The sequence below is a fragment of the Limanda limanda genome, chromosome 7 (assembly GCF_963576545.1).
Source record: "Limanda limanda chromosome 7, fLimLim1.1, whole genome shotgun sequence".
In the NCBI taxonomy this organism is placed as follows: Eukaryota; Metazoa; Chordata; class Actinopteri; order Pleuronectiformes; family Pleuronectidae; genus Limanda; species Limanda limanda.
In genome coordinates, this window is record NC_083642.1 from 25,243,148 (window position 1) to 25,255,997 (window position 12,850).

Genomic DNA, 12,850 nt, shown 5'->3' on the forward strand with positions numbered 1-12,850 from the left:
GTGCGCTCAGTGAATTTCCTGCGAGCCCACACACTACAGACGTGTGTAGGCCTGCTGGAAAATGTTATTACAAATTGTGTTTTTGATCAAACCTAATGTTTGAAAGTTTTCCCAAAATCTTAACCTCACAGCAGGTTCCTCATTTCTCATTTTTCTGATGGAAATTAAAGAAATTAATGTAACAGAAAAGGAATTAAAATGCCAGTGTGAGTGACTGTAAAATGCCTGAGATGAGAACAACATAACAGCCTCCAAATGTGTTTAATTATTATTGTATTATGATATCACTAGGTTTCTGGTGCACTCTTGGTTTGCAGATTACACTGTATGAGAACACTTTTTTAGGAGCCCTGTGTTTGTCTGTTGATTGCCAATATTGCTGCTTTGTGTCATCAACTCTTTACGCTGCCAACGTTTAAACCTTCCTCCATCACACTGGAGGCCTCGGAGGTGATTTACCAACAGCCCACTTGCTCGGTTAAATAAAAGTGCAACCATCATAATCCCCTAAAATTAACTTCAAATCCACAACCTCAACGAGGATCAGTCTCAAAGATAATAGTCTTTTAAAAAACATCTGAAATATCCAATATCTGATTCTTGTTAATAAAAGACAATTACAAACTAATATATGAGGGAGGCAGACTGCTCTGTTTCTATGGTGCTTAAAATGGGATTTGGCACTGAAGAAATATATAGCAGACTGAAGAAAGCTTATCATCGCTCAAATCATCCTGTTCTCAAGGTAAAGATTGAGTGCTTATCCTTCAGTGCAGCGAAATGTGGCCGTAAAATCAAAGCTATGAATAGTGTTCACATGTCACACATTGTCAGCACCTGTGTGCTTTGTTTATGTTTCAGAGGACAAGTTATTAGCCACATTTGTTCAGTTGAAATTATGCAGTGACGTCTCACATGAGCCATAACCTGCCAGCAGTGAGAGCAACTATTTGTCTCTTTCCCAGAGCAGAGATGTGGTGCAGCGACAGGGACCTTCTCTAGCATCACCATCAGCTCTGATACGACCCAACTCCACTAATTCATAATCTTCCTATAATGGAGTGGATTATGAGCATGAACAGATCGTGTTCTCACTCTTTTCAGAGAGCTGCAGGGTGGGACTGCATGAACAGAGAGACACCAAACAGATAACTTATTTTTGTCACATGCAAGGCAGCTTCCCAGGCATCTAAATGAATCAAACTAAAACCAAATATAAAAATTCCCCAAAATTAGATTGTAAAGGAATGATGAATCACACAAAAAGTTATTTCCACATCAGAAATATGCAAAGCCTGTCTTTTTCTTTAGTTTGTGACTTATTGACTCCAAAGCTTCGGTGAAGCACTTTGTCTCTTTGCATTGTCTGAGATTCCATTGATTAGCAGGAGACCGGCAGAGAATTAGAAACAGCAGCGGACTGTCAAAGTCGGTCCCATCCCTCGGAGGGAGACACTATGGGAATCAATCAGTAAAATGAATGTGACTACTTCAATTTGTAGTATAATGTATGAAATATAAACCCCTGCACAGTGTTAGATAATGACATAATTTATAATTATAACCTGGCCTGTGGCACTCGGACACTAAACTGATATTAAGCCTCTGTCACGCCCTCTGCTTCGACCTCCTCTCTTTGTGTGCTCAGGGTACAGGAGTAGGATCCTTCCACCAATCATCCCAATCCACCGTGCTTTAAATACCAAGCTTCAGCTCCATCACATACTCAGATACACAGACACGTTCCAGCTGCCTCTTTACCAAGGCCGTTTTCAGATATGAACTCAGGACAATGTCTCTCAGTCGTTCACAACACAGAAATCTCCAGTGTTCCGATGATGGGTGGCGCAGCACGGACGACCGTCAGCCCTTATCACAAAAAGATCTCGAATCTCAATGTATTTCCAAGTTGACATCTTTGTTGGTTTATTTTATCCGTATGGCTCCGGTTTTTCATCCTGAGATATTTGTATTTGGTATATTATTTGTATTTGTTTTGCCAACACACTTTTTTTTGCACTTGGAATGGAATGGGGAAGACAGGGATCGAACTGCAGACCATCTGGTTATAGCTTGAAAGCTGTAACCCTGAGCTACAGCCACCCCAATTCCATATACTTATTCTTAGAAAGTAATTGTTTTAATGCCATCTGTAACTAAGTAATACAACTCAGATTTCCTTATTGCTGCTCACTTCAGCTGTAGTCAGTGGGTTTAGGTCGAGGATCCATTCTGCAGCTGCAGCCTTGTGTGTGACTACTGCTGCCACCTGTAGCACTGAATTCTATAATTTAAAGATTTTATCTCAATTACTTTTTTTAGCATCATTAAACATGTAAAGTGTGTAATGACCCAGCAGCTACCTGAGCACTCAGCTCAGTTTCCTGGGTCAGTGCTAATGTGATGATCGACAAAGGTGGGTAACAGAGGGTCAGTAGCTGAGTGGGGGGCTTAATAGTGACAAGGAAAACGTACCACCTTAAAAATTCTAATGTTAAAACTGAACTGCATGGTTAGGTCTGTCACTTACCTTGATCCAGGTCATACTCCTCCATGGTGCTGACGAAGTGAGGTCTGGAGTAGAAGTTGTGTGGCCCCGGTTGTTGGAGACCCCCCAGGCTGAAGAGGCTCCGCTCATTGGTGGTGCAGCAGGAGAAGGCTCTCCGGCTCGGGATGCAGGGGTAGCGTGTCCAGCTCTTCATCTCCAGGTCGAAAGCCTCCAACGCCGTCACAGGCATCTTTCCCTGACGTCCACCTGAGGGAGAAGACATGACTCTGGCTCAAACATACAAATATATATATAAACATACAAAACTACATCGAAGCTTCACTGATTCCACACTGTTGACTTCTACTGAGAATAGGATGCAATTATAAGCTGCTGGATTACTTTTGTTTAATTCTTTGCTGCAGCAATGTTTGAATGTACTTTTTCATTTGCCAAACGCATGCACACAATCATATATGGAACACATTTCCAGGAATATAGCGAAAAACACATTTATTTCCTGCTATTGTTTTTTACTTGTTTTCCATTTCCTGCCTCTTTTCATTGCTTTTTAATCCCTCGCTGATTTCACAAAGTTTCAGTGGCATTTACGTGACGTCTGGCAAGCACGCCCACTAGCACTGGGACCACATTTCATTTTGGAATGAAAACAGAGCACGGCAGTAGCATGCTCCCAGAGGATGCCCGCAAGTTGTTTACTTTCACAACTGATAACTTAACCTTGTGCAATGCAACTACAAGGGCAAAGGCAGATTGGTGTGGGAGAGCGTAGAGAGGCCACTGGGCAGTAAGGGTGTCTATGATGGAGAGGCAGAGGAGAGGTTGAGCACAGGGCTGAACCACGTGAGATGGGTGCCGAGGGTAAAACAGAGGACAAAGACGGGGGAGGAAGGATAAACGAGGGAGAAGGGGAGGAGGAGGAAATGCAGCAGAGAGAGGAGGGATCAAGAGCGAAACACAGAACCAAATAAAGGGAATAGAAGAAATGAAAATGAGTGAATGGCACAGAGAATTTGTGCTTGAGCAAGACAGGGAAGAGAGGAGAATGTGGAGGAGTGGGAGAGGAAAGTGGAAGAGGGTCAGCTGGAGTGGGCAGGGTGGCACGGAGATCGATAGCAACAGCGAGACAAAGAGTCGAAGTGAGTGGGAGGCATCAGAGTCAGGGAGGCATGAGAGAAAGAAGGACAGTGTGAGCCATTGATTACGGTTGAATGTACTGCGTATGAATTTTTTTTTCGTAAGAGGGGATAATGTGTATTCAGTGTTACAGCGATAACACATTGCTACAAAAACATTTTTGACATTATTGTAAAATAAAGTAACTGCGATGCTTATAAACCAGAGAGAGAGAGAGAGAGAGTGCAGTGTCGAATTTGGTGAGATGTGGACACGGAATTCATACGTAGCAGTCAGTGGGTGGCAGCTCAACGTGCCTTCAGTCTGTGGACAGAGTTGAACACGCCCTCGTCGACCTTCTCAGATAATCTACAGCAGCGGTCTGCAACTGGGTCAAAGTGCAGCAATCACCTCTTTAGCAATTTGTCTTCGAAGTAATAACACAACGTTCTTTTCCTTAATGTAATGCTTCATTGAGCTTAATTACACAGCTTATATTTTGAAAATTGTGAACTTGGGTCTGAAGATTGTGTCGCTTGCTTAACAGACCTTTGAAATAGCCGACATGTTATGTATAAAAACACACTGGTTAAGTAAAACGTATATATATAAACCACAAATGAACAGTAATAAAAGCAAATTCAATTTCATTTTGTGAAAACATTGACTATAAAATCTCTATTTAAGATAAACCAGGAAGGATGAGTGCAAAGGTTTCTTTCTTCTCTCTGCACCATCGACTGTTTATAAAAAGCTCTGCACAAAAACATTAAAAAGTGACAGTATATTGTAGAACTGTTTGAGGAGGACTGTTTGAATAATAACAAGGAATAACTCTGAAGTAGCTCCAGAGCATTAACACAGGACAAGAGAACAGAATGTTACAAACAAACAAGGTTTAGAACAGGCACTGCAATTATATGGTTAGATAAGGATGGTGGCTATTTAATAAGGATCTAAAAGTTTTGTTTCTTGTTGTTAGTTTCTTTTCTAGCAGCAATTAATGAACACGATTTCCTATGAGTCTTAGATGTTTGTGGGCTACATGTAATTAGAGCTCAGACACGTCTGGAACAACAGCAGGACAGAGAGGACTGAACGCTGTATCTGTTTTCAGGCAGCACAGACTGGAAAGCTGAAACAGTGATTCAGAAGAATTCCTTGGTGAGTTTGTTGGATATAAACCAAATCAAGTTGTGATGGAACTATCTCTGCTGCCGTGACAGTGCTTTTTTCTTTCTTGGTTCCTTGCAGTTTAGACGCTGCGTCTCTGCCATCGATGTCACGGATTTGATCGTAATTAGAAGTGTCCTCAATTCTGAGGAGTACAGACAGATGCTAATCCATCATGCACTAACATCAGGGAGATTTCGGATCGCTCCCACATCCACTCAGACGCGTGATAACGAGCCAGAACACAAAGTCAGAGTCATAAAGAACCATCTGCAGTGAAGAGAACAAGGAGTCCTCCAACAAGGCCTCGGAGAATTTAAAAGTTTAAAAGGGGAATCAAGTTTTTCTACTGTTAACTGCACTTTGTATGAAACTTGATGAAATTGTTCAGGCATCTTGACATTACAGCATTTGTTTTTTCAGCAAACGCTTATTTAGCCGATTTAGATATAAGATTTATATTTTCTCTGCATACAATAATAAAGTAAAGAAAACCTGTGTCTGTGTGTGTGTATGTGTGTGTGTTTGTTGTGCTTCATGTTTTACGGTAGAATTTGTATCGTTCTTGCCGTACAGCCTCTTTTTAGCTGCACTTTTTCATTAACAACCCTGACACTGCCACAAAAACCTTAATTCAAATTGTGTATGTTCACAAACACACACCACACAATTGTCAAGATGAAGAAGTGTGAAGCCTGATGAGTTACGTGTCATAAAGTGCTGTGCTGACTGGGAAGCAAAATCAAAGAGCGATCAGTCAAGCATTGATCCAAACTTCCTGTTATAAAACTGAATGAATACAACATTGTTCTGTTTGCTCATCGCACATTACTGTGTGCAATGTGATAAAACCTTGTTGTATTTGTGTGTGTGCTGTATACATTTGGATGCAATGTAGATTAGTCATCCCACTCTGTGCCGTGCACTTGTCAGGCATCATTTGCTCAAACCACACCAAGATAAACCAACTGGTTGGTCTGCAGAGAAGCTACAGATGCTTTATTCTGAAAGATCTCATCATATTCTAGTTGATGTGTTTATTTAAGAGAAGGTGTCTGTCCTCTGACTCCACTGACAATGTGTAAACCAGTAGTCTGCACTATTTCACCAGTCAGAACAGTCAAGTGCTTATACTACTTCCAAGCAGAAGCAACATCATTTATGGAAATATAACTTCAACTCACACTTTAAACTGTTTCTTCGTCATGTTCCTGTCTGCGAGTATTTCATTTTTTATGTTTGGGAGCAGCCAGCAAAACGTGACTAAAAACTCACAGGTAAGACTTAAGGCGTGATTACATACCACAAGTGCAAAGGTTAAGAACAACACACCTAAAGGGTGTACACATAAAACTACTTTTTGAGAAATTTACATTCTCTTTTTATCATTAACTCTTATATCAGCCGCTGCTTTCTCGGTCGCTGCTCAGAATCAATCTTACTTTCATCTGAGAGTGAACACGCCTACTTCCCAAACCTTTGCTTCAAGTTTATTAACATAATGTGAAATATTAGGTCTGTCAGGGACCGAGCAGGAAAGACTAGAGAGCCACAGGGTTTCTTGAAAAAAAGGTTGTTTTTTAATTTGGTTTTTCTTAACAAAGTGCCAAAAAGATAGATTTCACAAATCGTCAATTTCTTATACTAGTCGCCTGTAACTGCTGGAGACCAGGTAACAGCATCACAAAAAAGAAAGACCCCACTCAACTGAGATGGGGGAACATATATGGTGGCGGGTCAAGCCACTCAAAATCAAAGAGGGGGATAAACTTAAACATACTAACATTGAAAACAAACTACAGCCACAACATAACCCCCAGTACAAGACCATATAATATTAACTAAGGGAAATTAACTAAATATAAATATCAAACAATAATCAAGGATTTAACAACTACAAATCAAGATAATGAAATGATGTCCTTCCCCATGACAACACGACACATGGTGCAGTCCAATTAGTATGCAACCCCATTTAAGGTTGCCTGCTGCAGCTGGGCCTCCTTTTGCTGAATGGCCAGATGACTCCAGCCACAACCCCCAGGAACTGGTAACTCAAAGAAAATGTAATTAATTACCACAGAAAGAAAATATTTAATAAATAAAAGTATGTTGTATGAAATCAAATTGTGTCCAGTTATTTAATAAATGAAGGGTGGGTGCGTGTGTAAAAAGAACTAAGCAAATTAGGAAGTTACCACCATGTTACTGAGTCTCAGCATGTGTGGTTGCTGGTGCGGCCATCACAAGGTCCAAAAAGCAAATGTAACAATTCTTTCTATGAATTTCTTTATGTCTATGAGAGGACTAGATTAGTGTCCAGGAGAACCAGGAGATGTTAGCAGATTTAAAAATTATAACATGAAGTTATAATTTAGTAAAAATAAATGTTACAAATCTTGAATCTGGGATGGCACACCATGTTAAAGCCCTATGAGACGAATTGTTATTTGTGAATGTGGCCTATACAAATAAAATTTGATTGATTGATTGATTGAATCAATAATCATTCGCCACTTAAATGTCAAAGTCTTTGCAGAAGAATGACAGCAGGCCTTTAAATTGAACCGTGCTGAAAGTTCACAGACAGCAGTGTAAATGTTAGGGTGGCATTACCACTCATGTCATGAGCAGCTGCACTGACATACAGCTTGTGGAACTGCTGTAGGGAAAGTTTTACTTTTGAAATGTCAGTATTGTCTTCAGTATGGTTGGATTTAATGGCCTGTCAGGTTATTCCAGCTGAGAGACATTTCTAAATGTTGAAACACTGATAAAGTACAGGAGTGTGTTCATATACATGTACTAGTACTTGTTTAGGCTACTTAAAGTTTTAAAAAAATGGGTGAAGACACAAAAACATGTGTGCTTCCATCTGCTTTCAAGCTTAATTAGACAACCTGTGCTTGAGGAGTAATACCAATTCTTAATTGCTTCCCTGTCCAGACTCTGTCCACTTTAAACTAAACACGGTGTGTTGTCTGTGTAACCCTTGAATATTGATCTATTGATATTTGAAAGAGTTTCTGTGCTGTCCATAGACAGACATATTGTCATGTTGACGAGAGGGTGCACAAACTTCAGGCCTGATCAAGTGTTAAGATTCTCTTAATGCAGCAGTTTTTCAGCTGGACGGAGAGCTGTGGTTTGCATACTGTAGTTATGAACGCGAATTTGAATTTAATTATTAATTTGAGGTCTGATCCAAACTATCTGTTTGAGAAATCATTACGTCTATGATTTAACTGTAATTTCCTCTTTTGATATGAAAGTATTGATTAGTGGCAGCTTTTAGGCAAAGACCACTGAAAAAAATCTAAATGAAAGGCTGGATCGAAAATGTTGCTTCAACATTTTTTATCAAAATACACCTTAAGCATTCGAAGCAAAACATATTAATTATGCAGAATGTTTTTCCAGGTATTTTTATACTTTATATAATGATAATTATAATGATTTCCCCCCTGTTCCAGGCAGTCTCACAGCATGCGGTTCCCAGTGGGAGATGGAGAGGTACATTGGTGTATTTTCAGAAGTAATGCGGCTGTGACTGGATTCGTTAAAGCTGAGCTGCAAGGAAAAGCTTTCGATTTATCACTATTTCTACGTCCTTGATGCTCGCTTAAGGTATTGAGCTTCTCCATAGGGTGGCTGGCCTCAGCCTTAGAAGATAGGGTGGGACGTTTGGACATCCATCAGGTGCTCAGAATAGTATGTGAAAAGGAGCCAAAGGTGATTCAGGCATCTTCTCAGGATGCCCCCCCGCACCTTCATTTGGAGGTTTTATGTGTACGCCCCGAGTGGGAGAGACTCCAGTGTCGACCCAGATCCCCCAGGAGGGGCCATATAGGGTTGATGGGGTGGGATGTCTTACACCCTGCATGCTTACCCTGCTGCCAACACTGTGTGCTACTGGATGAGTGGAAGATGGATGGATGAGTGGATGGATGGACTCTTGTTTAAGGCTAAGGAAAGAGGATGTCGGTCCTTGTTAAGCCCTATGAGACAAATTGCGATTTGTGAATATGAGCTATACAAACAAAATTTGATTGATTGATTGATGGATGGATGAGTTGTTAATATAAGGCTTGCTTTAAGCGTACAGATGATGCTATCTATAAAAATGTATTAACACACAAACATTCAGATAAACTTAACATGTTTTGTATGTGGAATAATTCCTTGCAAAGTAATCCTAACCCTAGTAGTAACTACAGTAAATAAGTGTAGTCCAGCAAAAAGTATTGTAGGGCAGTGTACAGTAGCTAATACTCAAGTAACATACCGTACTCTGGAATCAAGTACTTCAATATTGTTCTCAAGAAGAATAATAGAGTACAAGTACAATCCACTGTCATTTTGCTAATGTCTTCATTGTTTGCTGTGTGTTGCTTTATATAGAAAGGTTCTCTCAGTGTGTTGAGGTCTCTCGGCCGCTCAATGTGTCAGTGACTTCCATCATTAAAAGGGTCATTCTGTGCCTCTGGTTGAGCGTGTGAATAAAAACATAGGACATGGAAATGTCCAGCTACAACCCTCCTATCAGGAGGCTGAAGGCAGGCTGTGCTGTTGCTTGTGCTGTCGGGTGAAATGGATTCATCTCTTTGTAAAATGCTGAAATGATCGCGCCCTGCCTTGTGTGATTCAAATTTCTCTCTCAGCGCTGCTCTCTACAGCAAGCGTAACGGAGTAATGACAAAAATGAAATACGATGCCGACAAATGTAACCAGGAAATGTTATCTTTATGTTGATTTAGTTTGAGTAAATCAAATGGCTTGAGAGTGATTTGATTCAATACATTCTGTGTTTACATAATGTACATATATATGTTTATAAATGTAACTTTATCTAATCAAATCACTCTGAAGCTATTTGATTTATGACACTAAATCAACATGATATAAAGCACTTGAATATGTTATTGAAATACATAAAGTCAACAATTGTTTTTTGAAAGTAAGACTGTCTCTCTAGTCAATTCTGTACTAGGACCTTGGTCCTTTTGTCCTACTGATAGATATATATATGTTGTACAGAGACTGTCTATCTGATCAATATCGTTCTATAAATCTAAAATAATGTACTGACTATGAGACTCTGCACACCTGAGACACATTTTTTTCTGCTCTTTTTGAGGCTCAAGCCACCAGGCAGATAGCGTCACAGAGCTAAAGGGCTGATGCTAAAAACAAACACACAACAACTGTGTGAGACTGACTGGACAGGAGCCATGTTACTCCCTTTATCCACTCCATTTAAGCCTTGAGTGAGCATCAGAGTAGCCTGGAGCTTCAAAATGGTCCCCAACCCCATCGCCTGTGGATTTAGCCTCTTCAAAATACGTTGTCAATCACAAGCTGACAAAGTCCTTGACAGTGACCAAATGTGTCCCTCCTCACCTACACAGTCCCTAAACTCTCAGGTGATATCAGACAGAGTCAGTGGCGGCGCTAGGGGGGGGCATTCGCGGGCCACGCCCCCCCCAACAGCCTTACTGTGCCCCCCCAAGTCATGCCCTGTGTTGTATTGATTAATTATTTTTATTATAGTAAAAGTCAGACGTTTTCCTTTATAAATAGGCTATATAGGCTATTATTAAACGAAATCAAACAAAAATAATCTTAAAAGAAGTGTGTGTGTGTGTGTGATTGTTGATTGGTGTGTTTGAATTTATTATTACAATTGCGTCACGGTTGAGTTGACGGCTGTAATCAGAGCGGAAGTTAGAGCGATAAGCATAAGCAACGAGGGTCAGGGACGTTAATGCTGCACAAACGAAAGGCCCAGTTGGTTCAACTTGCGTTTGAAAAAGACCTTACGGGAAAATGTACAACCGAGTGGAAAGACACTGTCTTGAGGAGGTTCAGTGCCAACACTCGCCGCCTTCAACTCTTCTGATGGTAAGTCATATGTTTCATTTACGTATGCCAGCCTTGGCTTTTTTAACAATATGCTAAATATGCTGTACTCATACCATAGACTGTATATGACTCATACTGAAGTTATTCTTTGTATACTGTATAGGCCTGGGAATTGGCGGTTTCTCCTAATTGTGTAGTGTTTGGGATTCCACGTGACGTACGTAATGCTGAGAGAGAGAGAAAGAGAGAGAGAACCTGAGGGACAGCCAGTAAGGCCACAGAATGCCAAACTAACTGTATGTTTGTTGTTATTTTTGGAATGTTCTTTTGTTGATTTGTTGATTCTCTTTTATTTTTAATCAACTCTGTTCATTTTATTTTGTCCTTCTGCATGTTTATGTAATATGTATGTGTTGAATCAGCTTTGGCAATAGTGTTAAAAAACATTTACGTTTTGTTTTGAGATCGGGGCGGGCGTTTGTGTTTGTGTAGGCGCTATTAGAAACATGGCTGCATTGACTGTGATCATATATTTATTGATGCAATGGTGATAGTTGTACTGTAACATTACCTACTTAATTATTCGTAGACTTGTCTCTCTTGAGAGAGAGAGAGAGAGTCTTACGTGCACTCATGTTTTGCCCCCCCATTAGATTGGTTCTGACGCCGACTCTGGACAGAGTGCGGGTCTATGTGCTAGAAGAAACACACTAAGTAGTGACATGGAACAGTGATTCCACAACAAGCTGTAAGATTCTAATTTAGGGACATCTCATGGTTATGGTTGCTGTTGTAACACAAAGTGCTTTCTGTCATTCAAGCTTTTTCAGAAATATGGATTGTCAGAGTAAAGAGTGGAAAGACGCGTCACTATGAATAGACCTAAGATAAATGCTGATAGGTCTTGGCGCTCATCCATTCCAATCCTGGGCAGCACAGACTTCACAGTGAAAGCTATTTGGCTTACGGCTTTTTGTGGTTCGGGAAAGCTATTTTTCCCAGAATGCCGGTCTTCAATCTACGGACAAAAAACAGCTGTGCTGCAGCACAAGTGACCACACAAGTTGTTATCAAACAAGAATAAAGTGCACAGCCACACCAGCAGCTCTGTGAGGCTGTTCTTAGTAATGGCTGTGGCTCAGGAAGTAGAGCGGGTCATCCACTAACAAGAGGTCTGATCCCTGGTTCCTCTTCTCTGCATTTTAAAATGTCACTGTTACTGTGCCAACAATGTATGAATGAGGCAAATGTGACTTGGTCAATAAAGACAATTTCTATACAACTATTGTCCATTTATCATCCATTTGCTGAGACACTTAGACACATCTAATCATCTTCATGCTAATATGCTCACAGTTACTAACATTTACTCACTATAGAGACTGTGGGTGTTAATTGTTTTGCATGCATTTATAAAAAAAACTAAATGTTAGACAAATTAAAGATTTGACCTGATCATGATGTTATTAAAGTTCATCCAGGGGAACATGTCTGTTTGAACCAGAGACAATCCATGGCATTTCACTCAAAACATGATTGTGGACCTTGTGGTGGCACCAATCCATAGAGTACATGTTGAGATTATGTTTTATCCTGTAAAAACCTTTACCTGCTGGTGGCACTGGAAGAAAAGTCAGGTGATTAGTCATTTGGATAGATCATCTGGTGACCATGAATGCTTATACCAGATTACACGGCAATTCAGCTGAATAAATAATTGCTGTTTTAAACAAAGTGTTGGCTCAAAACTAATATATATGCTTATATTCATTAGTTTAAATCTTGTTTTATATTGTTAATATTCATCCACATAGCTGCACAGCAACATAGGATAAAACAGCTGATTTAATTTTGTTCTTAGTAATTATTTAAAAAAGTCCCAATTTAGTTTTTGTTTCCTATAGGTACATCTAGTGTGTTACTGTATTACTCATATGTTTGGTTTATAGAAATATATTATGGTAGAAGATGTCATAGTTTATCCCAATAAGAGCAGATGAAACATATGTTTGTGTAACTTTAAAACTGTGTGCTCCACCGAAAGAGTCAGATATGAGTTCTTGTTTGTATGTTTGTTTTCTGATGGTCTTAGCCAACACCCAGCTGTCTTGAATTTTACGGTAAATCATTGGCTTTGTCCTAATATTCACCGATATAAATATGACAAATAGATTTTTATAAATATTAGGA

General features: G+C 39.9%; 1 protein-coding gene across 1 annotated transcript in view; it reads right to left on the reverse strand.

Annotated features, from left to right (window-relative positions):
• Nucleotides 1-12,850, reverse strand: part of LOC133005772 (kelch domain-containing protein 8B-like) — a 108,115-nt gene that overhangs the window by 33,690 nt on the left and 61,575 nt on the right. Inside the window, exon 3 of the mRNA XM_061075554.1 lies at nucleotides 2,531-2,755. Coding sequence (XP_060931537.1) covers nucleotides 2,531-2,755 — 225 coding nt within the window. The remainder of the gene's footprint in view (nucleotides 1-2,530; nucleotides 2,756-12,850) is intronic.